The sequence below is a fragment of the Channa argus genome, chromosome 20, assembly GCF_033026475.1.
Source record: "Channa argus isolate prfri chromosome 20, Channa argus male v1.0, whole genome shotgun sequence".
NCBI classification, from domain to species: Eukaryota; Metazoa; Chordata; class Actinopteri; order Anabantiformes; family Channidae; genus Channa; species Channa argus.
Window position 1 is genome coordinate 11,160,093 of NC_090216.1, and position 25,362 is coordinate 11,185,454.

The window sequence follows — 25,362 nt, forward strand, 5'->3', positions numbered from 1 at the left end:
CTCACTGATAATAATCATCATGTGTTTTCACATGCACATCACATACCCAAATCTATTTTTCTATTATGTCATATTATTAATAAAATCATTGACTTATAGATCTAATTAGATGTAATAGATCTAATCTAACAAATTTAAATCTCCAAGCCTGCAGTTAATAGATTAATGATTAAGCTGTTTCCTCAACCACTTTGGTCAAAAACATTTTAGAAATAAAATCATGACGATAAAATGATCAATAAATTCCATCCCTGTTAAGCAGATTGCCTATGTTTGTCTAATTACTAGTCATAAACTTGGAATACTTTATGAGTTCCATATAAGATGAAGAAAACTAGCTAATATACTGAGACAGATGAGCTGGCTATTAATTAGCATTTGTATTAAAGTCAATAATTTGTGAAGTTTAGATTTAGCTCTTAAATAGCTGCTGCGGGCCTGTATTAACATCACCATCATCAGAGTAAATCAATTAAAATCAAGACAAGGTAATGTGCTAATATCAATTTATTATCTTTTTTAAATTACTTTTTAAAGCACCCCATTTCTTTTCCAATACTTGTGTTAAGACCCTTCTTCTGTCTCCTCCTTAAGCTTGGCATTGCTTGATTTGAATGTTTAATAAAGATTTAGACCCCACCCCCCTCAAAAAAAAAAAAAAAAGAATCTGTAAAACACAGATGAGCTTGTGATGCTTCTTCATCTTGACCCTTGTGACACAGGACACTGAGAATAACCCATGTACAAGCACTACCACACTGATTTTCGCCCCAAAATAGGCCGTTCCAAAATGGCCAGTCTAAGTTTATATAAGGAGTTTATGCATGCACTGAGATTCCAACCAAGCATAAAGTAGTAGGTTATACAGGGAATTGTCTTGAGCTGGTGTTTCTGAGTCATACAAACAGCAGGGTGATTATCTTTTTACATTTTTTTTTCAATTAAACTAATAAAATTAAAAACAAAATCCAGTTATTTGTGATTTCTTTCAAGTAAATGGCAGCCCACGAGGAGGGAGAAGAACCTTTGGGCCTCAGAAGCATCATGTGCATCAGGAAACACTGATTGGTCAGTGTGAGGACAGGTGGCTCCGGTCACTGCTACTGTGCCGGCACAAGAGGGTGCACGCTCCCAGCAGCTCAGTCGACACCCGCCCTCTCGCCTCTTCTTCTTCTTCCACACACACTACCAGCTTGTTGCACTGGTTGCAATCCAGCAGTCAGTTTTATCAACACTCTCTTCTTTTGTTACTGATTCTGTGTTGAAACTGAACTGAAAACACAGAAGTTAGAAAGAAAACCAACGGTTACATTCCAGTGGCCAATTGTACAATTTTTTTTTCTCTCATTTATATGAGAGTCCAGAGGAGGAGGTCAAAGTTCACATGAGTTGTGGGGTGTTGCTGTCAAAGGAGTGTCTTTTAAAATTGTTTTGTTGTCTAAAAAAGTGGCAATATAACTAGACTTTACTGCTCAACACACATACATAAAAGATTAACAATTATTAATAATTCCTTATTAATAATCATTAATACCTTGAACACACACCATACCTGACAATGCAACAGTTTTTTTTTATAATCTATTTTTTACAATCAGAAGTGGGCCCTTTTCTTCTCGCAAGAAAAACGTGAACATGGTTACAACAACAATTACATCAGGATTAGTTATGGTAATATTGACACCTATAGAAATTGCAGTTGGAGTTGGTTGCTCTAAATCTTGAATTCAATACTCATTTGAATATATCAAAATTACTATCATTATCTTTGTTTCTCTATAAAACCAAATGACTTGTTTTTTGTTTTTATTATTCCCATAAATATGTACAGTAAAGATCAAAAATGTGGGACGAGTGACTTTAAATGCCAGTGAAACTTAGACAGGTACGGTACATTTCAAATGTGTTTGGTCATGTTTACAAATGCTTTTTTTTTTGTACATCTATCTCATGCATTGGAGTGACTCCCATAGACACCTACTGAATGTTGTTTAGATACTCAATATGTCATCAATGCCAGAAAGATTGTTTTTGTATTTGTACACATCCACACAAATATTTCTCCTGATCCCAGCTGCATTTTTAGAACAGAGTCTTTTGTCTTGACAAACATTCTGTGTATTTTCTTTGAAATCATCACGCAGTCATCAAAAAAACTTTTTTGATGGCACGACATCCCTTTAAGAACCCCTTAAAGGCATCGGTGATGTTCCAAGCAACTTGTTTTTGTGTGTGTGTGTGTGTGTTTTTTTATCCACTTAATACAAAAGAAAAGCAACAAAACAATTGTAAATCAATAAAAAGTGTTATCCAACCTTCAGCGGCCGGAGATTAAAGTAACCAATCTTTTTGTGGTTCTCCCCCTTTTTCCTTTTCCGGAACCTAAGTTACGAATGCTTGCGAGATAATATCTGGACACTACAGACTACGTACAAGTACATACACAATGCAAAAAAACACGATTTTCCTATTTGCCCATCTCCCTGTCCTTTCTCGTTCTCCATTCCAGCATAGAACATCATAGAAGAAGACATGGCTGCCGTTCCCTCTTTCTGCAGCACTGGGAGGGAAAAAAAGGCTAAATGTCCCTCCTTTCACTCGTTTTATCTCACTTTTATACAGGCGGTAACAAAGATAAAAATGGTTAACACAAACATCCTGTTTTTTTTTTTTTTTATTGAATATCACCATACTCCTGCGGTATTATAGGTGGTCACATGCCTCCCTCTTTTATACTGTAATTGTGAGAATGGGAGAAAACCTCTCTACCCACCCTGAGTCTAAAGAAGCAGGGTGCAGCTCAATAATGTCAGTTTGTCCTCTCTGCCTCTGATGGAGACTGATCTCAGTGCTTTTCTGTGCATTTGGAGAGAAAAGGTGAGCTCCTGAAATCCTCTGTATCTCAGCTATTCTGAGAGTTGAGATCAGTCTAAAATTGGACAAAAGGCAAGGTGGCAAGCTGAGAGTACTGAGATGCAACCTGTGATAGCTACCATCCTAAATCACCTGACCTTTGTTGCTACCACCCTGTCCACTCTCCTCCCCCTGCCGTCTAAGAGTAGGAGAGGTGTGAGCCGTTAGAGATGTGTGAAGTGACTGAGGTGCTCCGACTCAGGACGCCATCGCTTCCTCCCACGCCTGCAGGCCCCCCACCGGATGGCGTCCTCCTTAGGGGCTGGGGGCTGTTCCTCAGGGCCATCAGGCTGGGGGTACCACGCACATTCAAACCGCCAGCTCCATATATCCCCCCCTGCGAGGAGGAGGAAGAAGAAGAAGAGGAAGATGGGCCAGAGATGGTGGGAGGGGCAGGTGGTGGGGGAGGTAACATGGCCAAGGACTGAGAGGAAGAGCGTGAGGGCAAGTGATGGGGGAAAGGAAGGGGGTGTGGGTGGGCCAGGTCCCCACCGGAGCCGCGCACCCCGGCCCACTCCCGCTCCCTCTCCTTCTCCCGCTCCCTGTCTCGCTCCCGCTCACGGTACAGCTGTGGTGTGCTCTGGTGGTGGTAGTGCTGTGGCAGGTGGTGGCGCTGGTGGTGGGAGGAAGACGAGGAGGAGGAGGAGGATGAAGAGGAGGCAGAGGAACGTGAAGAGTGGTGCACCTCCCTCCCATCACGTGCCATCCCCAGGGCCATTCCCAGGCCGTGGGATGAAGCGGAGGACTCACTCCTGCGGTCCCCTGCTCCACTGCTGCTACTGATGCCGCTGCCGCTGTTGTGGCTGCGGCGTGAGTGCTGCTGCGAAGGAGCATTCTGCAGGTGCATTCCATGGCTCCAATGGCTGCTGGAGCGGGAGCTGGTGGGTGGGACATTGGAGTAGCTCTGCTTGGGATAAGCCTCGCTCGGGATGCCTGTTAGTGCCATGTTGCTAAAGCCCAGGCGCAGGCTCTCTGAGTCGAACGACTCGATCTCGCTGGCCTGCCGCTCTAGGAGGGCGCGGATGCGTTCTGAGCGCTCATTCTGCAGCGACAACATCTCCTCCTCGATCTAGGGACAGAGCAGGAGAATACAAATGAAACAAAATGTCCTTTTGCTTTATTATTTTTCGTGAAATAAAGTTGTTCAAAAACATAACCATTTCTTGCAAAGTGTTTTAAGGAACTTTTTCTACGAACCCTCTGCTCCAGCAGGGCGCGGCGGATGGACACCCTCTGCTCCAGATCCTTGACCTCCCTCTCGTGTTGAGTGTCAGTGTGGATCTTTATCTTGCTCTGGTAGGCGTTAAGCAGCTCTAGTTCCTGTTGCAACTGCATCCGCAGAACATTGTACTCCGCTTCCTGGGTCTCATCCAATCGCAGCTAAGACCCAGAAAAAAGAAGGGAGTGTGATGAAAACTTGATTTGGCATGATTGTATGAGCACTTTCTGCATTAGTATTGATAGGGTAGAAAAGGAGAAGGAAATGCTGAAAGCAGAGAAGAAGAACAGTTTAACTATTTTGACTATTTTTTTCTGTGACCTCAGGACTGAGTTTAATCAGCGTGTGGGAAACCTTCCCACACAGACTTAACTGCAGCAGGGGTGGATGCAGGGACAAACAAGGGCAGCGGGGATTTGGCTTACTGGGCTTATGTGGCACGCTGCCGTGTGAGGTAATTAAAGTTAGACAGGGGGTTATGTCATTGAAAGGAATGAGAGGTTTTGTTATGTCCCACTGCTTTACTGTGAGGTTTCATTCATTTAAAGCCTTTGATTTGTGTGTCAGACAGTCACGTGTCAAGACTTGAGTGTACAAAACTGAACTGAAAGTAAGTGAACTTATACCAGTAATTAAAAAAAACTCTCTTTAAGTGTTGGAATGTAACTATGTACAAATTTCTTGAGTCTTGTAGTTAACTGGAGTATTTTTTTAAACCTTGTTATATTCATTTGATGCTTCTAGCTTTTCGAATGTGAAGATTTGCTGCTGTACATTGTACTTATTTGAATACTTTTAATTTTCCTTGTAGTTTGTTCTATTCTTGTATCCTTGTTGTGTGAACTATTGGCCCCACCTAAAAGAGAAAAGCACTAATCTACGGCTGCTCCCCTCTTCACATCAAACAATTACGTAACTCTAACCCACTATATGTAGTGGGTTATGTAACATGAATAAACACAAACATAATGACATTGTTGGGTTTAAAGGCTACAACATTTATTGATTTCTAGTAATATGCTAAATTGGTCAACTAAACTTTACCAGATATAATAGACTGTAGATGTTTTTTGTATAAAAGTAAACGTCCTGAACTTATAGCTAACCATAAACCAAATCACTTTTATATTTTCAGTATACTAACATATAGGAACCACAATATTTAATTTCATCAAAGCTGTCATCACTGTTAATATTGTTTTTTTCAAGACAGATAATGGTTACATCTCCCAGAAATTCAGGGGAAAGGGTTGTTTTGGAAGAGGAACTGTTTGATTTCTAGGGAAACGGGACGGTACATATAAAAAAAAACTGGGATTTGTGGGTTAAGGTGGAGATTAGCACTGGGGACCAGGAGGAGGCTGGTTGGTGGACTGACAGGCAGGTGGGCTAGCAGGCAGGTGGCAGGATGGCCCCCAGGCCAGGCACGGCAGTGGTGGTGTGGTGCGAGTGTATAATGAACGACATCTTCTTGCCTTACTCACAGCCTGTGTGGACAGCATATCATTGATGGAGTGGTCATACTGCTCGGCCAGGATGGCCAGCTTACGAGTCTGCTCATCCTTCAACCGCTTCAGCACAGCCTTGTGGTCTGACTTGGGTGTGTTCTCCAGCAGGTGGTTGCGCAGGGCCTTGTACTGACGCGTTTGGATCTTACAGGTGTCCTGGAACTGACGCTTAATCTGAAGCTCTTTGGACTGGAGGAAAGAGAAGAGAGATGGATGCTCCTGTGTTTTAATAAATGAACATGGTGATGGATGCGTTAAATAGAGAAAACCAGTTGAAAATGTGACCTTGTGCATTTAGTGACAACTGTTGAGTTGTCTAAATACTGTCGAGTGAGTAAAAAAAATATCACAACTTACCAGTTATACCAAATAAATGCTGAACAATTGACAGTGACATCATAGTCTTATTTCTGTGTATTATGTAGTTTAAAGCTCTAAAAACACTCTAATCTTGTTCTTGGTACGAGTGATTGGATGGACAGTTTTCTTATTTTTGCAAAAGTTAGAACAGTTTTACTTTGATTGTTTGAGACACGGTATTGTCTGAATTATTACAGATTTTGAGAGCACAGGACTCAGTTCTCCCCAGTTTAAACCACACCAATAATATGACAAAAATATTCATTCAGTTCATGTTTTGCAATGAATCCAAGGAATCTGATAAATATCCTTACTGGCATATTCATTCAGTTTGTCAGTGGTCAACGTTATGTTTGAGCCTGTTTTTTGTTACTTGATGGGGCGAAAACAAGTCAACGTACAGGATTACCATGCATGTCTAAAGCAAAACCATGTCAAGCTTTGCTACAGCATTAGTTTAAATGGATGCAAAGTCTGCTGTAATGCAGGCCCTTTTCTCCGTTTCTTTCTTATGTGTGTTCAGAATATAACAGGCATATAAGGTAAAAGTGTGAGGGCAGACAAAAGTCAGGCATTAGTTATAAGGTTGCATTAAAAAAAAGTTATAATTGTTAACATTTAAATTGCAAAAACTGTCTTTAAGAAAACACACACATATTAAATTAATATTGCTCTATTGTATGCACTCATTAAAACTGAGGTTGGGCTTTACATACCACAGGCTACTTGCAAATTCTAAAATTGGTTACATCCATTCATCACTTCCAATCCTTAAGAATATTTCAGACCAAGCCCCAGGACCCATTGGTATTGTTTTTAGTGAATTTTACACAAAGGGAAGGGTAGCACAACAAATAACAGATAAATGTGTGATGATACAAGAGGAATGGTAATGAACAGTGATGAACAAAATAAAAATGCCATCGTTTTATGCAATAAAATGAAAAAAGAGAAGAAATTCAGCAAATGAAGACATGGTAATAATGGAAACAAAAATCATAAAAACAAGACAATGATTTTAACAGAAAAGGAATTTATTTTTGTGAAATGAAAAATCTGGAATTATGACAAAATATTTTTCTATGCTTGTGTGCACACAGCTTTATGGTATGCCAACACTCATGCTGCTAAAATAACAGGACAACAAAATGGCTGCGAACCAGAATGCAGTACTAGTCATATAAATACTGCATAAATTAAATATTTAAAAAAACTCAAGGTGATATAACTCAAACACTCAGACGGTGTCACAACAAAACAAAATACAAACATGTAAACATACACAGAGGAACAGGAAATAACTGATACTGAAACACACATGCAAATCAATGACAAATAAGTTACATTCAAATAAAAAGACAAATCTAGTTTTTCCAAATGAAAAACACTCAAAACAACATGTCCTACTTTTTGTTCCCTCTGGGGTAAAATACAGTTAAGATTGAGTTTTGCTACTAAGCAAGATCTCTCCATATAAATGGCTCAAATGTTCATCTGTGATACAGGACACCTTGTTCTATACAGTATAATCTGTATTTTGAAGCAGTGGTGCATTTTACTGTTTAAGCAGACTTCGCTTGCAGATATGCACATTAAGATATTGATATTCTTTGGCATTGAAAGTCTTCAAACCTGCAACATTATAAGATAAAAATGGCACTTTTTGAACAGACAGCAAGAAAAGTAATCAGCAACTACTACTTCATAACTGGTTTGAAATGTGGAATATGAAAAGAAAAAGAAAAAACTAAGCTTTCTCCATTCCAGCTTCCTACATCAGACGATTATCCACCTTCTGAGTTCTAGACTTTTGGTTGAACAAAAAAAGTGTTTAGGGATTTTTGACTTTCATCTTTTCTCTGTTTTTGAAGTTTCAGAGGCTAAACATTTCAATTTGTATCATTTCTGAATTGTCTTTGGGACAGTGCAAAATTAAATAATTACTAATAACTGAATAGATTTATTCAAATTCAGTAGTACTATCATCTTTGGACCTAATTTTTACTTGTATCTCTCAAAAGATTGTCGTTTGGCTTTATATAAAATAAACTACATTTAATTATTAAAAAGAATTTATTACTTCTATTTTTCTTTCTTCCATAAGAAATGTAGGATGTCACTTCACAACAACCTATTAACATTTGTGCAAAGTGCTGTAACTAGACACTCCTGAAAATGCACATAAGTATTAAGGAAGAAATAACTAAAGGTTTACATGGTAAATCAATATATTGTTTTTCATCTTACTTAAACCTGAAAGATAATAGTTTCATCTGCTGTAAATAATATCTCATAATGTCTACATTTGCAATAATATCCAGGAACACTTGACGTTCCCGGTAGATTAGCCGCAAACGTAATTATTTTATGTGACGTTATGCAAGAAACTAACCATTTTCCACTTCTAAATATCAAATGTTATTAAATATGGTCCCAGATATTTCTGCTCTGCTGATTATTGCACTTTTAAACTCAGACCTAGTGTTCAGGGTCATGTTAGTGAAATAGTCTTTTTCACAGTATTCAGCTTCGGGGAGTTAAATTATAGCTCTGATGCTATTCAACACTGTAAGATTTATTCTAGCCACCGAGATAACAGTGCACAAATGAGACCCTTTGTAATAAGACCACTATAAAGAAAATAAATTGCACAAAAACGGTCTTAAAAATAACCAAAAAAATATTTGTCTTACAAATTAAGAGCAAAATAATAAAATTTAAGAACTTTTTAAGAAACTTTTACAAAAAGCACAATATTGAAATAATAAAAACACAGACTGAATATTTAACTTTTCCCTCACTGGTTTATCAGTTCAGCTTGTGCCCACACATGTACATCTATCTGGATGAGTTTCAACAGCCAAAAATCACTTTCAGCTAACGCACACAGATTTCAAAATAAAAGTGTGTGCAAAAATATGCCTCATCTTTAGAAAATGCAACCAAATACCAATATGGGAACTGTATATAAGATTTGGGCTCATATCAAAAACACATATGAACGATGGTTAAACATGGAACATAGGGCTTTGATCACGCTTGCTCGCTCGCTCACACACACACACACACACACACACACACACACACACACACGAGCACACTTTTCCCCATGTTTCTGTCTTAAACTCCTATCTCCATGGCTGAATTTTCCCCCTGAAAGACCTAACAGAGGAAGTCCGCCTCAACCCACATTCCCACCTTTCCCCCTCACGAAACAGCTTCTCCCTCTCTTCCCTCTTTTGTCTCTCCCTCTCTCTCCTCCTCCTCTCCCCCTGTCGCCTCTCCCTAACCTCCCTGGGCAACAGGCGGGGCAGCCTGCTCGGTATGTCTTTCTTTAGAAGGCCCAGAGTCTGGAGCTTGATTCGAACAATGGGTGGCAGCTTTTTAAGGACCTGTCTGGCTAATATTAATACTACAGTGTTAGCCAGGTCAGCCAGGACCCCAAGGGGACGTCTACTAAAACGCCTCACCCAAAGCAGGCCTTTAGCTAGGGCAGAGGTGTTACAGCGGTGAGCCTGATACTCTAAAGGCAAGCTCTTCAGGGGGACAGGAATTTTGGACTGGCGCACTCCCCAGTTGCGCCCAGCTTTGGGAAACATCTCATAAAGGTTACGCTCAGCCACACCACCCAGGACTGACTGGCACATGGCAAATAGGGGACGGGGCAGGCGGAAAAGAATACGCATGCAGAAGCGGTTGACTTTGCGGGGTGCGTGATCGAAGAAGTCACGGGCTGGCCTAACAATCAGCACAACCACCAAGTAGAGGGAGAGAAAGAGGGAGGGCGAGCTAAGGAAGGACGCTGATATTAAAATCATGGGGATGTAATAAATCCCCAAACTGAGAGAGAGTCCTAAACTGAAGAAGCCACTGGCCCAGAGGCTGAGTGACAGGTAGGTGGAGAGAGAGAGAGAGCAGCAGGAACGAAGGAAGAGGTAAGAGAAAAAGAGCGCCAAGAAGGCAAGCTCAGCCGAGAGGATAAGAGAGGCTACTGAGGGCAGAGGAGGTGACCGACGCAGGGACAAGAGGAAGATGGAGAGGAGCAGCAGAGTGAGGTTGGAGGGCTGAGCAGCAGCGGAGAGGGAGAGTAGGAGGCAGATGGCATGAGAGAAGAGTGAAGGGAAACCATTCTGGGCTGGAGTTGGTGGAGGAGGAGGGGAGGAGATGGGTATGGGCTCCAGTTCCTCTGGAGTGTTGGGGAAGTAAAACTCAGAGAGCTCGTCCCTTTCTCGAAGTTGCCTCTTTTCAGGAGACGGGAATGAGATGAGCTCTGATGGACAACCGTCAGCCACTCCCCTGCCCTCTTCTTCTTCATCGGTGTCTACGTGAGTGGTTTTACTGTGATTGTCCTCATACTCCCACTGCACTCCTTCTACTTCCCTCACCTCTGCATCTTCACTGATTTTCCAGCCCTTCTCTGACTCATTATTTCTCTTTGGTTTGTCTTCATCATCCTCATCTATTCTTTCTGCCACAGGAATACTCACATTCTCCACCTCCTCTACTTCTGTGAAAACATCTCTAAATCCCAACGCTGGTTCATCAAGCTCATCCTCATCATAGTTCTCCTTAGCTGCCATCTCCCTTTCCTTTTCTAAATCACCATCCTTCTCATCTCCCACTTCTAGTTCCACCACCCCCACCTCACTGTCCCAGGTGCTGCCCAGACCCTCTGTTGTTTGGCTCTCTCCTTCCTCAGGAGACCCCTGGCTCTGGGTGCTCTCACTCACTTTGAGGCTCTTGGGCTGTTGGCGGACCTCCACGGCGTGTTTCTGACGCAGCTCCTGCTCACGCCTCTTGTTATACTCCATTTGGTTGGTGAGCTCTGTCTGGTGCTGTGTGCGTATCAGCTCAGCCCGCGTACGCTGCACCAAACCCAGCTGGCGGAACTCCAGCTCTTGGGTGGACTCATGGTGACGTAACAGCATGGCACACTCCAGATCCTTCAGAGTCTGTTTCTTGTTTAGGTCCTAGAGAAGAGGATATATATTTTAACACGAATTTTATTTATTTATTTACACACACACACACACTTCATGTTTATGTAAACAAAAGGACAAAAATATACCATGAATTTATCATACAATGTTAATCATGACAATAAAAGGTGTTAACTGAACACATTTTTAAGCAGCAACTAGGAGTAGTCTTGCATTGGATTACATGTCAATCGAAGTTTCTATGGGACTTTTTTGGTTTTAGTTTGTTTACTGTGGATAATAAAGATGCAAAGTTCTACAAATATATGTAACTAACAAAAGTAGCAGTAAACCACAAATTTGCCAACATTTCCATACTATATATGGTACTATGTTGATACTGATGTATGTGAATATTATCCTGAACTTTATGTGTCTGAAAAGTTTGTGTTGCCCTAGTGCTGATATAACATACAACATTTATAAACGGTACCTCTCGGAGCAAATCCTGCTCCAAATTGTGACGTGCCAGCAGCATTTTCCTCTTGTACTGACGACACTGTAGCTCGTAATACTGCCTCTGCCGTCTTAGCAGGTTTGCCTCTTCCTCTGCTTGTAGCTGCTGCAGACACTCCTTCTGATGAACCAACCATTCCTGTTTCTCTCGCTTTGGTGTCGACTGGTTCTCATTTAGTTCCTAAGGTAGAAATAAGAAGTACAGTATTAGGTAAAAAAAGCATGTTTCGAATTTATGGAAAGCACAAACTATGACGGCGTTTATATGCACTGATGTAAGTAAATAGCTTACTCAGAGAAATTGGCTTTCTTGGGTAATTAGGGAATGGGGTTTACAAGCACTTAAGAAATCTGGTTACTGGAAATCTGTGTATACATCATGCTGAAGAGTAAACTGATTTCTTTTGGCAGACAGCGGCATGATGTCTCTGATTCAATCTTTAACTTAACTACCTGTTCGCAGCCTTTTTTTCCCACATGCACTGTTGGAGAAAGCCAATTCAAAACCTGAGCCCCTTTCACACATGCACTGGAATCCTGACTTTGTCAGGAGGGTCTGTGTGTGTGAATGCAAATGTCCGATTGAAATGCTGCCGGAAGTTTCAGAATGCACCTAACATGCACTATAACCTTTATAGGTGAACCTAATTTTACCTTCACTAAACTTTTGAATGCACATATCCAACTGTTCAATATTTCACTACCTGCCCGATCCACCACAGTTTTATTTCAATAAATAGTTTGAAATTAAAAAAATACTATTGCATGCTTCTACTTAGATGCCCTACTTTCATGATACAATATCACAAACTTTTTGCATTTTCCATAAATTTCACCTGAAAGTTGTATATCACTAACTTTAGGTTAATAGTGTATGTGGAACAGGCTCGGGTTATGCGTTTACAGGACAAAGAAATCAGTGTTTTCCCACAGAGTTCTTGCTGAGGAAATAAGGCTTCACTAAACCCCTACCCGATGGAAACTGGCCTTCATGTTTACATGATAGTTAAGGAATCAGCTTTCCAGAGAAAGACAATTGTAACTTGTAAATGAATTGTATTTGAACTGTGTGTATTATCCATAGTTCTATCGCTGCAAATGTTTATCCAAAGCTGATGGATGACAACACATAAAAACCTCTTTGAGCTGCTCTTTGCGCTGTCTATACTGCCGTTTCTGGGACTCCAGAAGGGTGGTCAGTTCCTTCTTCTGCTGGGCCAGTATGTGCTGCTGGAACTTCTTTTCCTCAGTCAGGGTTGCCTTAGTCTTGGAAGACAAAGAAGACACAAAACAATCTCATAAGATCATGGCTGTGAGAAGTCCTTCCTTTGCTTGCTGTGGCATTTCTTGTCTTTTATACTACACCTCATTTCCTACCATCAATTCATAACGCAACTGCTGATTCCCACTCCACTTCCAGCTCACCTCCTTCTCCAAGATAGCCTGGTGCTTCTTGGAGAGCTTTTCTGCTTCCATCGAGAAGCTGTTCCTCTGATTCTCTAGTTCTTTGTCCAGTCTCAGCTGGTGTTCATCCATCTCTGCCTTCAGCTTGTTTTCCAGTCCCATGAGCTGCTTCTGATGTTGCCGCCGCATTCGCTTGTACCTGTCAGGAGAGAAGGTGTTAAAACAGCTCCAAAGAAGATAGCGTGCTCCAAGAGAAACTCACACTACTTTCCATTTTTTAAAGGTGGGCATTGTAGGGCCGTACAAATAAACTTAAGAAATGGTTCAGTTTTTTCCTGTAAAAGCAGAAACTGGTATGAGTATTAGCTTCCCTGTCATACCCAGACATTTGCTCTCTCAAAGCTGAGCCCTGCTCATGTTCTTGGATCTGACGTGTAACCAGGGATGCTGTTCTGATTGTGGCAAAATGGTCTCGGCCTCGACGACGCCTTCCTCCTCCTCCTCCACCGCCACCACCACCAGCAGATGAAGCTTCTCTTTGGGAGTCAACCTCTGGCTGATACGGATCATCGTAGATGTTGTCATGGCTCTACACAGTGAAGAAAAAAAAGTGTGGATGCCGTAAGTTTTTTTTAACTAGAGCAAAAGAACAAAATTTAAACCCAGTGGCTTTTTGACAGACAGTGCAGTGACTCACAAAGATACCACGATAGAAAATCAATGCGTCCAATGGCTCTACAAAGTTTGTTAGATGCTAATGACGTTTATTGATAGAACACTTTTTTTAGATGCACAGCTCCAATGTGCTGTAAATAAAACAATGTTTCCTGCAGCCTGAAGTTAAGTGGTTTCAAGTTTATCAAATCAAGTTTATCCTGGGAAGATGCTTCTGACTCGGTCAACTTCCCATTGTGTGTTCCATTTGTGAAACGCAATGTTCTGGGGCTGATTTCTCCTGACATTGTCCAGCGTTCATATGTGAAACACTCTCTATAGACAGTTTAATTTGGTACTGACCAAGGGTTTGTGCAGGACTGAGCTGTTGGATGTGACGGTGTGCTCTCCCTCCTGCATCATGGCCATTTCCCCGCTGTCGTCTGAACCATCTGCCAAGCTGTTGACCGAGCTGCTCTGGGAACTGGCGCTGATTGACATAGATGGCAGAGAGTGGGAGCTCTCCATGCTGTTTACTGTACCGGTGCGCAACATATACTGCTCCACATCCTGGGAAAAAAATAAGTGGTCTAATCATTTGAAAGGTTCTGAGGATGGCAAGCAAGGTTTGGTTGCTTTATATAGCCCTAGAAGGAGAAGCAGAAAAACATGCTTTTCCTATAAAAAAAAACAAAACAAAACAAACAAAAAAATACCAAACGAGCAGACATTTAAAATATGAAATATTGAGATGGAGGCCAAAATGCTGATAAGTGAAACCCCACATTCTCTGAATTTCTCCATTTTCTTTTGAGGGGAACAGCAAATGGAATGAGAGTAACAAAAGCCTTTGTTTGCAGATGTTAGGGGTCATAGGCTTACAGTATATACTGAGAAATACTACAGGATGTTTGCTAAAACCAGCATTTGCAGTTACTAGGCTGAAATATACTTCCTTCTTTTAAAAATAAAAAGGTTGAGGCTTCATCTGTAAAAATCCAGCTAACTTTGAACTTTTGGCATTATTAAATTTATCAAGCAGACAAAAAATGACTGCTGATGTAGGAAATACAACATACAGCAACACATTACACAACTTTTTTCACGTTCTCAGTTCACAAAATCAAACCAGTCTAATCCATGTTTGAAGTCAACATAAAGAACTGAAACCCAATCGGTCACTGTCTTTATTGCTGCCTTTTTATAAACCTGATGTCTGCAGCTTTGTTGGCCCTCTTTCTTACCTCTTCCTCATCACCTCCCTCTGGTGCAGGACCATTGTGCGCCTCGTGGAAGAGGATCTTCTTCATTTTCCGGTACTGAAGGTTGTCCAGCTCACGCACAGCATCCTTGGTGCGTGCAATGAGGTCCATCACGACAGTCATGGGACGCTCTCTGCATAAGAAATGGTGCTAAATAGATGGGGAAATCAACACAAACAAAAACTAATTAGGACATGAACAGAAATGAACAATTTAATAGTCTCTGGATTCCCAGGGTCTGAGTACCTGTAATATAAGATGAAAAGATGTGAAGTATAAACAGGTGTTGGGGTGCAAGATGGGGTGTACATCTTTATATGTAACAGAAGAAAAAGGAAGCAGCTCCAGCAACCTTAATGCCTTTATGAAGCGATCAGAACTAATTAAGTAACTGTAACAACTTAATTGTTAGGTTATATATCTTATTGAGCTGGGTTGTGTTTCCTGCCTTGTCTCAATACGTTTATTGGTTTGATTGATAAGGAGTAAATGTTTTTAAATGCTGTTTCCAAAACTTCTACAGAGCTACTTTTGCATTTGTTTAAGATAAAAATATTTTCTATTTTATGGTGGAGGTGGCGTTTCTGGCTCCAACATGGTCTGAGATGGACTCAGCTGCAGGGCATGGTGCAAAATACAAGTTTCAACCAGTGAGGTTCATTGCATTAGAATGTGGATTTTAATTGAAGCTAAAGAAAAAAACAACTCATTTTAAATTAATTTAATTTAGAACAGTGTATAAAACACTCATAATAAGGAGTCCCCATACAGTTAGTAACCAAAGCTATACGTGGTATCAAACCATCCTTTGAGAGCACTCTTACTGCTCTACTTAGACTACAGTTCATTCTTTTTTATACAAATCACTTACTTAATTCTTTAAAAATCCCTGACTAAAAGCTCTCCTTAATTTGTTTTTCTGTCCATGTTCACATTAATATGAAATAATTGTTTGGATGCCTTTTACCTTGAGCAGCACATCAGAGGTAGGTCTGTCCTGGGCGATCTTTTGCAAACAGGAATCCACAAAATTGCGGAAGTAATCGGACCTGAAAACAGTAGATTTTGATAATTTGGGTTATGATAAATGAACATAACATTTACTTACTGGATACGTTACTGTGTTTTGCTTAAAATGGATAAAAAAAATAGCCATTTTGCCAATTTAAACCATGTTTGAACATTTTTGTACATTTATAAAAATATTAAATTTACTCCGAACTGTCAACCCAGTTAAAGAACGTGTGGCAGAAATTAAAAAGTCTTGGGTAAACCTGTACAAGCTTTTCTAGTACAAGCCCTTCCTCTGAGAAGCACTCCATAAATAAATTAGTAAAATATTCGAAAAACATGTTTTTTCATCCCAAATATTAACTGAGAAGCAAAAATTGTATTCATATTAAGCTGAATTCACAACACAATTAACTGTGCAAAAAGTGAAGTCAATAATATTGACAATATAAGCCATTCCATTTTATAAAATCCTACAGACAAATATACTTATGTAGATGATTTTTGTAATCTTCCTGGAATTGACATGTATAATCATAAACTTAAATACTTTTCGACTGAATTCCATTAATGCCCTTTAAAAAGTGTTGTATCAAAGGAGCTAATGCAAAAACTTCTATAAAAGCACATTTACAACACTGTTTTAGACATCATAAAAACAGGCTTCACTTTGCAAGTTAAATCTTAAGTGAACTAAAAATCAAAATCAAAAAAAGGCTTATTGGCCTAAAAAGACTCAGATGGGTTAGGAAGGTTCACCATCTCTCACCAGTGATTAGACTGCAGCACAGGACTCTCATTCTGGGCGATGTGGTATAAGGCACTCATAGCATTCATGTTGAACAGAGGAGGCTTCCTTTCCGCTGAAGAGAGACATAGAACGTCATAGTGTGACAAAGAGTGGCATATAAAGAGCAAGGAGGAAAAAAAAACACAGAAGAGGAGCAGGAAAAGCAAACAAAAGGGGATGACTTTCAGCTTTATGAACATAAACACTAGCAGACCACTTTACTGTCATCTCTTACCAAGCTCTATGCAGGTAATGCCAAGTGACCACACATCCACCTTTCCATCGTACTGACCCTCATCCATGGCTAATATAACCTCAGGGGCCATCCTGCATATAGGAAACATTATTATTTTTTTTAAATGGGGAAAAACTTTCAGCCATTTTTAGCTTTTTTTTATTATGGAGCAACAGCAGAAAACAGCACCTCAGGCCTCACTGTCATTTCCAACATCCCACCAAAAGAAGAGATTTTCTGACTGTACATACAGTAACAATAGTAACAAAACTGCTAACTCTTCTAAAAACATAGGCAGGTAATACTGAAAGGATCAGTTCCAGCACCTCAAATAATATGCAAAGAAATAATATGTAAATAAATATTTTTCAATAATATAAAAAACACATCTATGGATTCAAATAAATACAATTTCTGTAAAGGCCCTGTTACTCTGCAGATCTACATTGCTCAACTTTGAATTTTACTCAGATTTAAATTACTAAATATGAATCTTTCAGGCAGCCATACCTTTTTAAATCATTTTAAATTTTTGGGCAAGGTTGAACCTAACAAAGCAGTATCATCTTCTCTAAAGTGATGGTAAAGAGATTTTAATACAATGTAACTTTTTTTCTCTACTCAAGATTTATGGAGGGCTAAATTTATGTGGATATTTGCATTAATAATAGATGCCATTTAATTCTTTGGCACATTTTTATTTTGCAAATTTTTAATTTGTTAAATAGTTGTTTTGGAGGAGGACAAAGCTTGAATAAAAGGCTGATTGATTAATGGTTGACATTGGCATTATTGATTGGAAGCGTTTTTTTATTATACAAAAATGAACCCAAATAATCTAATAATACAAAAAAAAGGTATTTTAAAAAGGAATAAGGTTAGAATAATCAACAAATGAAAAAAAAAATAATTGAAAGATGAATAAATAAAACAACATTGATTACTTGCAGCGTAGGTATTTACATTCAGTATTAGCTATCTATACATAGTTGAGGTGTTGGTGGAGTTGGCCTTTCCTTCCTTTGATTCCTTCCTTGGATTCCTATTGTTGTTCATAATATGGTGTAATTCTTATGACTCAACCAGGATTAACATTGTTTTTTGCAATGACAAGCACAAAGTCTGATGTCTTACCAGTAAGGTGTTCCCACAAAAGAGTTGGCTGGGGCAACGATGGAGGCAGAGCCAAAGTCTCCCAGTTTGACCTGACCTGGCTCCGTCAGCAAGATGTTTCCTGCTTTCACATCCCTGAAAAACAGATCAATTAAGACAGTATGACTATAGTGAGGGAGACAATTATAAGAGAGGCATAAGAAAGACAATGAATTGTTCAGAGTCTGGCAGGAAGCAAGATGCACTAAAACTGTGTTGCAGTAAAGTGTGTGAACACAAACTATTGCATAAGCTTATCTTAGGCAGCGCAGTTTGTGCTTTTTCCCCTGTATTTGTTTTGTCTCTTGTCAGAAGTGTGGGGGAGGAGAGCAGAACACATAGAGATGGTGAGAAAATGAACAGGGACTTACCTGTGAATCATGTTGTGAGAGTGAAGATACACCAATCCCTGCAATGCACCATGGGTGATGGCAGCTATTTCCACTTCCTGGAGGGGTTTCTTGTGGACTGGATGAATTAATGTATTAGAGAATATCAGGCATTGTTTAGTCTGACCAACAGATATAGAATAGAATTACTATTTTCTAATAATGTATTGGTCTGTTCGCTGCTACGCACCTTCTAAAAGGTCTGAAGCTGAGCCTAAGCAGTACTCCATCACCAGCTAGGAGAGAGAAAGAGAAGTGTTGTTAGACCACATGCTATTTTAAGAAGCCGAACCCAGAAGCACACTTGACTTTAAATACTTTTTCACACTTTATCCCAAAGGCAAGAGGGACAGGAGGCACTTCTCCCTGAGAATTCAGTACATTTTTAAAGTATGACAAATGCTGTTGAACAAAGTTGGAACCCTAAAAAGCATCATTAAGGTTTTAAGGTTTGCTTCCAAGTCAGTGAAGAATACAGTGCTGTATGCATCATTATAACACTATTTATAAAAATATATTTTTATGCTACAGCAGATAATTGCAACCAAAATAATGTATAGGTTTTTTTTTGTTTTTTTTTTTTAAATCTGAGCATTTATCCAAACTGTTTGGGGGGCAGGGTTTTCAGGGTCGACTAACCGTGATTGGTTAAACCCATTCGTTGTTCTAATTTGTCTGTGTGTTCATTTATTTCCCCTTTAGATCTGGCAGATTTAACCGGTTAGACTGTCGCCTAATAATTCCTGACCAACAACAGCATTTTTTCTGTGACTTTTCCATGAAATAAACAAAAGCTATGACAAAAGTTAAAGAGGTTAATTTTAAAAACACGGCAGAGAAAATGGTGACAACAGAAATGGACGGTATGCAAACTTGGGTAATTGTGGACAAACTACGATAGTTTTTCCCCAAACTTTCCACTATTATTGTGATTTGAAGTTGCATCTGAGGTCGTTTGATGCTGCACCACTGGTTATACATGGGACTGCATCTTGCATAAGCATAGCATGCACAATCGACATGCCCAATCAATGCAGGCTACACTAGGACACCCTTTTGCACAGGCGTATGCGTAAATTAACAGCAAGTATACCTCGACCTTCAGGACTTGTTACTTGATGACAGTGCAAGTGAGAAACAAACAGTAAAGGAAAGAAATAAAACTTGATTTAATGGTTACATGGCACCAATTTTACAAAGGTGGATGTGTGGTCAACGTGTAACAATGAGTCATTTGTTTTTTTTTGTGTAAGAATTGTATTTTAAGGGCTCAGCTCAAATACTTACCCATGCTGTGTGCTCTCTCAGGTAGCAGCCACGGTACTCAACAGTGTTGGGGTGGCGCAGTTTCTGGAGGAATTTCACTTCCTTGATGATATCCTGCCATTTCTGGAACATGAGCAGAACCACAATTATTGATAAGGAAAATGTATTGATAAACCATTACTTCTAAGATGAATGAAAGATGATAGAATTGCCAGGTGCTACCTCATTGGACTGTTTGCCGCTGTATGACATCTTCTTGATGGCCACCACCTCATTGGTGCGGATGTCATGGGCCTAATGCATGAAGGTTTGGGAAAATATATGGTGTCATTAGTATTTTTCTGAGTACAGAATTTCAGTTGATAATCACATGATTTGGCTGACGGCACTAATGTGACACACTGTATTTTTACACAGCACTTGAAAACCCCAGTATGAGTCAGCCAATTTTAATTCTCAACAAAAAGTATTAATAATTTTTTACATAAACAAGGATTTCAGCTGAGCCTTCTTCCCCCTTTTCTCTCATCAATTCCATCATCCCCGACTGCCTCCTTGTCATCCTTCATTAAACAAAGCTTTTCATCTACAATTTCCAAGTTGTCTGTTTTTTTTTTATTATAACTGTGTTTTTGCTTTTTTCTTGCTCATGTCACCTTTAGCTGATTGTTTATTTGCCTTTTGCTCTTATTGGCAGTACCATCATGACCTTCTGTCTGCCATTCTATGAAGTGGCTTGAGATGACTTGAATGAGTGAGATGAGTTGAATTAAACTGAATTAAATTGCTTTTACAGACTCCAATTCCACCCTTTGTTTCCACTGGTCTGTTTGGTCCTCTTTGCTCTGCTCTCTACCTTTACTTCCTAACAACCACTTTGACTTCAGTTGCTATCATTACATCTAGACTATCTGGCATAAAGGAAATCAATTGGCATGCCTCAGTGATGATTTCTACCATATTAACATAAATGTAATAGAGACTTATATTTTTAAGCAAGCACTAAGACCACTTAATTATGGCAAAAATCATAATCATCATTTTATTCAATAATGTGATCAAAATTATTTAATTCAATTACTTGCTGACTTCGGAAACACCATGCTTTTATTTAACTTCTTATTTAAATGAGTATTGTTATAGGTATTTGTCTTGATCACTAAAATTAATTAATTAATGCTAACACAGCATAAGGAAGACTGTGTGAGAGTCTTTCATGTTTGCACTGACCGACTGCAGAGATTTTATCTGGTATAACTTTTTACAACCATAGCAGAGCATTTTGGGCTTGCTGTCGTGAAGCAAGTAAAGAAGTATTTGTGTCCACTCATCTTTAAACCCTTGTTAACTTGAAAAAGCACATTTTCTTTTTTGTTGTTTTGAAAAAGCGCCTCTTTCTGTCACTTCCTGCGATATGGTTTTTAGTAAGCATTGAATCCTGCAGTAAATTCAGGGGGAAATGAAGTCTGTTTTCCCGTAGATATACATTTCCATTCACCATAATCAAAACTAATGTTCAGAGTCTAGAGCCATCTAATGCTTACTGTATGTGTGTATGTTCTCTCAACAGTAGCAAAAAAAAAAACGTTGCACGGGAAGCACCCACACATTACCGCCATGGTGACCTAGCTAGTAGGTGAACCATCTTGTTGTATAGAATCTTTAGCTGAACTAAACATGGCACAGCCTGTTTGAGACAGAGTTTGAGCTTTTAGGGATAAGGGAAAGCACACTGCTGTAACAGACAGCAGTGTGCTGGATTTATATAACAAGACAAGAATACCATCTTGAAACACAATGGGACACAATTATTGTTTTTTTCTTGACTATTATTTTTGTATAATGATTAATTTTAACTGTAATTTAAATCATATTAATTGCACAGCTCCAGCAAACAAGATAATTATGATTTCCCTTATTTATAATTACTTATTAGTTTGATTGTTATGCCTGTGCATTCTCGTTAGCCCTATCTGATTTGACAGTAGTTACAAGAAACACAGACTGACCAACAAGGAAAACTGCTTTACTTGAAGAATCTCAGTTGACTGAGGGGTCTCTGTTAAATGATTCAACTTTAAGTGGGTAGTTAATTAGTCCAACTAACAGATGAAAGACCAGAAGAAAATAGCAGTATATTTGGCAGAGTGATAAGTAAGGTAATAACAAAATAGTTAAGTCAGAGATCTTGAAAGCAAAATGCCAGAAGAGGAACTGTTTCAGTTTTATCAGACGTAATGAAAGTACACTTACAAAGTAGACTGCTCCAAAACTCCCATGGCCAATTTCCCTCAGGTCTGTGAAGAGCTTCTCAGGATCCTCCCTGGAAAATAGCTCAGCCACCTCCGGGTCCTTCAGGCTCCCGGCCCGCACACTCGACGGCATGGCCAGCGCCTGGTGAGAATGGAAGAGAGCCACTGGGTGAGTGTCTGTTGTTTGTACAAATTATCAACCTTTGCATTGGAAACGTGGTGCTGAGGAAATATGGTGTTGTTTGGCACAGTCTGGACAAATTGAGGAAATTTTCTACATTTATGTAGCTTAGGAAATTACACTAAATCCCAAACTGTACAGATATGTATTGCTATGCTGTGATCACTTGTGATACACCGACTGCCTAATTTCACCAGATACAGTATTTGCAGCTTTTACCTTCTGTTGATTTGATTAGAAAGAAGAAAATATTTACACTGTGGCATATTTAGAGAAACACCATCTTTTTCACGAAGCAATTTCTTTTGTAATGGTTTATTTTATCTTTCATATTAGAGAGAGTCAAAACTACACAAAAGAGATTTTTTTTATTGTGTGCATAAGAAAATATTCCTCTCTGACAATGATTCTGACCAGTCATTTGCTTGTTCCCTACCAGCCCGCACACTTAATAGGACCCATATACACTGTTAAGCAGCGTGTATAAGTCTGAAACCAGTGACAAAAACCCAGTAAAATTAGGCAAATATAACCACCTGTATTTGAGATTAGTTACAAAGAAGCTAACTAAAATAGTTTTAAAGAACAAACTTAACATACCTGGAATGATTAAACGTATTATCAGTGTTTTTTGCAGAGTGACCATTGTCCACACATTAAACAACACATTCTTAGCCAGGCAGAAATACTTCAGTACTTGACTACAGAAATCAATATTGGAATTCTGAGCCTGAAATTGATATTAGGACACTTTAAAAATCCAATTTTAATATATTTAATAAAAAAAACATCTTGATATAGACAAAATATTAAAGAGCATCAGTCTGGGTGATTGGTCCAGCTGCAGTGCAGAAAGGCACCTCTATGAAAAGCAGCAAGCAATGACATGCCTAATTTCTAAAGATAAAAAGTAAACTGCCAACAACTTTGGCATTGCCAAGGTTTGTCTGTTTTGTATGAATAGTGTAGCTTCAGGTTTTACCGCCTGCATAAGAGAGTTGATACATCTCAGAAATTACAATCAGACATTTTTATACCAGTTATGTAAATACAGACAAATAAATGGTGTTCATGATAAGATAAAGTACTGAGGGCCAAACTTTAATTTTTTTAGCAAGGCACAATGTTGCTGTTGGAAAATCAGATTAGGCTATTTAATGATTAAACTGAAATGCTAAAAAATATTTTAGAGGGTCGGCGATATAATGATAGGTATTAACCATGCATAGAGACTTTGTATTTCTAAAACTTAAAAGGAAACACTGTCCTTGGAAGAACTGATGCATCTACTTTTAGGTCAAATGAGCTTGAGCATTTTATTTCTGAAATGTACTGCAAGTTTTGTTTATTTAGCTTTCTCTATTTACAGAATTCTTTAATTGCTGTACTGTGATTACCAAGTGCAAAAGTGTACAGGGCAAAAGAATTCTGTCCAAAGGTTAAGCTGTAACAGAAGCTAAACAGACAGTATACCTTATCAATGAGATTGTCAGTACCCAATCGTTTCAAATTGAGAATGCATCAATTGACACAAATCTGTCATTTAGCTGCCATTTTGTTAATGTCAATGAGGAAGCATTAGGTTCCCTTTGAAAATGAGAAGCTCTTAATATCTCGCAACCAAGCCTTGGGCAAGCGTTCAATATATTTTTGAAAAGCCATCCATGTCACACTTGCATCACACAGATAAAAAAGGGAAAGAAATGCTCCAAATCTGTGGTTTCATGTCATATTATCTTTCTAATCTACAAGCACATTAAACCCTTGGATAAGTCTGGGCATATTGTGGAAGTAATGCACATTGTCCTTGACTGGTAAAACAGAGACGTAATTATCTAGATATGAGCTTGTCATCAGTACCATGTACAGTGTGCATCTTAGCTGGGCAAGCTACAGTAGTTGACTTTTGCTCACCAAAGAAATACATAACATTTTTTTCAACAGTGCACAACAACAATTCCAGGCTGATTGGGTGTTAAGGGTGCAGGCCAACAACAAGCCTGCATGTCAATGTCAACGTCTCTAAGATCACTAACGCAGGCGGTGATAACGCTAGTTTCTCCTTCCGCTGCAAAAAGTGCCGAGGAGAATCCGGCTCCTTTCGCATAATGAATGATTTACAACATGCCTTACCGTGGCTTTTGGGATCCACTGTAGCTAGCTCTGGGCTAGCTAACTGGCCTGGCTGGAAAATATTGGTCTCACTCCCCTTTCCTCGACACTGGTGTCTATTCAACACGAACAAGTCACATTCTGTCTGTCGACGCTTTTACTCGAACCCCTCTCCATCCTGAAGCCCCTAGTCAGTTTGACAGCTAGCACGTCTGCACGACTTGACATAAGTAAAGTGCCTGTCAATTAATGTGACAGCTAGCTGACAGGCGTCTGCCAGCTAACCTAGCCAGCTAGCTGGTAGCAGAACTGCCTTCCGAGGAAAATCAGAAGCTCTAGCTGCCGTTAGCAACACCGCTAACGAAATAACGTAATGCCAGAAGCTGCCTGCAACGTTTTCAGTGGAAAACGGCTTCATTCATTTCCACGGCTCCGCTCCGGGCTCCACTTTGTACTGTCATTCCGATGGTGTTATCAGCACATTTCATCGCTAGTTCGCGTTATCCCCATTTCACTCGGCTCCCCATCCGTTTTTGTTCAGGACTTCATGATGGCGGAGCGGGGCGGGAGCCGAAAGGAAAACGGAAGCGCTCTTCTTCGGCGACGTAGAAGCAGGCGGAAAGCTGCCACAGCTCATCTGTGTGTCCCACCATCGTTTGAGTTACAACACAAAGTCAAGGAGAAAATATTAGGCATAGTGCTATGAGAAGAAATATTTCTGTTTCATTAGGTGCAAGTGCAAGATAGGTCATATAGGAAAAAAAAATCTTTATAGTTTAAGGCCATAGGAGTTACGGAAGACTTCAACTTTTTGATCATACATACAAAAATAAATACAATCAGAGTCAGTAATTTATAGTATCTATCCTTTTTCTCTTTAGATACAGCTCCTGTATTTTCTCGACAAGAATATCGAGGAGAATTCTTAAGAAGATTTTAGGGCACTTCACAGCCCCAAATCTTCACTTCTCAAAGCCTTAAATGTGTCACTTCTTTTACATGTGTCACTTCTTATTATATATATTGACCTCAAGTAGGTTGCCTCCTACCTAAGAGACACCACTTGATCTGGTAAGACTATGATCCTCTTATATTAGTCTGCCTCCATCACTAGTGGATAAAAAGGATCTGTTTAAATACATTTTTTCCCATATATGTTGCCCTTGGGCTCTGTCATCCAAACACACAATGTGTCTTTTGGTTGTTATATCAATGATAC

The 25,362-nt window shown here is 39.4% G+C and overlaps 1 protein-coding gene and 1 long non-coding RNA gene across 8 annotated transcripts; one reads left to right on the forward strand and one right to left on the reverse strand.

The window, feature by feature from the left end:
• Window positions 1–609: 609 nt before the first annotated feature.
• Window positions 610–24,725, reverse strand: taok2b (TAO kinase 2b). 7 transcript variants are annotated; one of them, XM_067487836.1, is made up of 21 exons: window positions 24,165–24,725; window positions 21,852–21,992; window positions 19,821–19,892; window positions 19,620–19,721; window positions 18,523–18,568; window positions 18,315–18,411; window positions 17,926–18,039; window positions 16,792–16,883; window positions 16,536–16,629; window positions 15,723–15,804; window positions 14,738–14,905; window positions 13,857–14,063; window positions 13,220–13,428; window positions 12,813–13,038; window positions 12,573–12,701; window positions 11,413–11,616; window positions 10,731–10,970; window positions 5,608–5,829; window positions 4,111–4,293; window positions 3,012–3,982; window positions 610–1,272 (listed from the first exon to the last, which is right to left on the reverse strand). In XM_067487836.1, exons 2-20 carry the CDS (start codon window positions 21,981–21,983, stop codon window positions 3,053–3,055), a joined length of 3,549 nt encoding a protein of 1,182 aa, XP_067343937.1. In that variant the 5' UTR covers window positions 21,984–21,992; window positions 24,165–24,725; the 3' UTR covers window positions 610–1,272; window positions 3,012–3,052. The 7 variants fall into 7 exon arrangements, with proteins under 7 accessions (XP_067343937.1, XP_067343940.1, XP_067343939.1 ...); XM_067487839.1 differs by having other exon boundaries at window positions 610–3,982; window positions 5,617–5,829; window positions 12,861–13,038; XM_067487838.1 differs by having other exon boundaries at window positions 610–3,982; window positions 12,861–13,038.
• Window positions 4,308–5,755, forward strand: LOC137105522 (uncharacterized). Its single transcript, XR_010911828.1, has 3 exons — window positions 4,308–4,586; window positions 4,700–4,742; window positions 5,619–5,755. It is a non-coding gene; the product is annotated as an uncharacterized lncRNA (long non-coding RNA).
• Window positions 24,726–25,362: the final 637 nt, after the last annotated feature.

Coding starts and splice junctions, on each gene's coding strand:
- taok2b (XM_067487833.1), bottom strand. CDS start 21,983: ATGCCGTCGAGTGTGCGGGCCGGGAGCCTGAAGGACCCGGAGGTGGCT. Junction 14,906..15,722: donor CCTCTGATGTGCTGCTCAAG/GTAAAAGGCATC, acceptor CCATCTATTTAG/CACCATTTCTTATGCAGAGA. Junction 11,617..12,572: donor GCAAAGAGCAGCTCAAAGAG/GTTTTTATGTGT, acceptor TTTCTACCTTAG/GAACTAAATGAGAACCAGTC.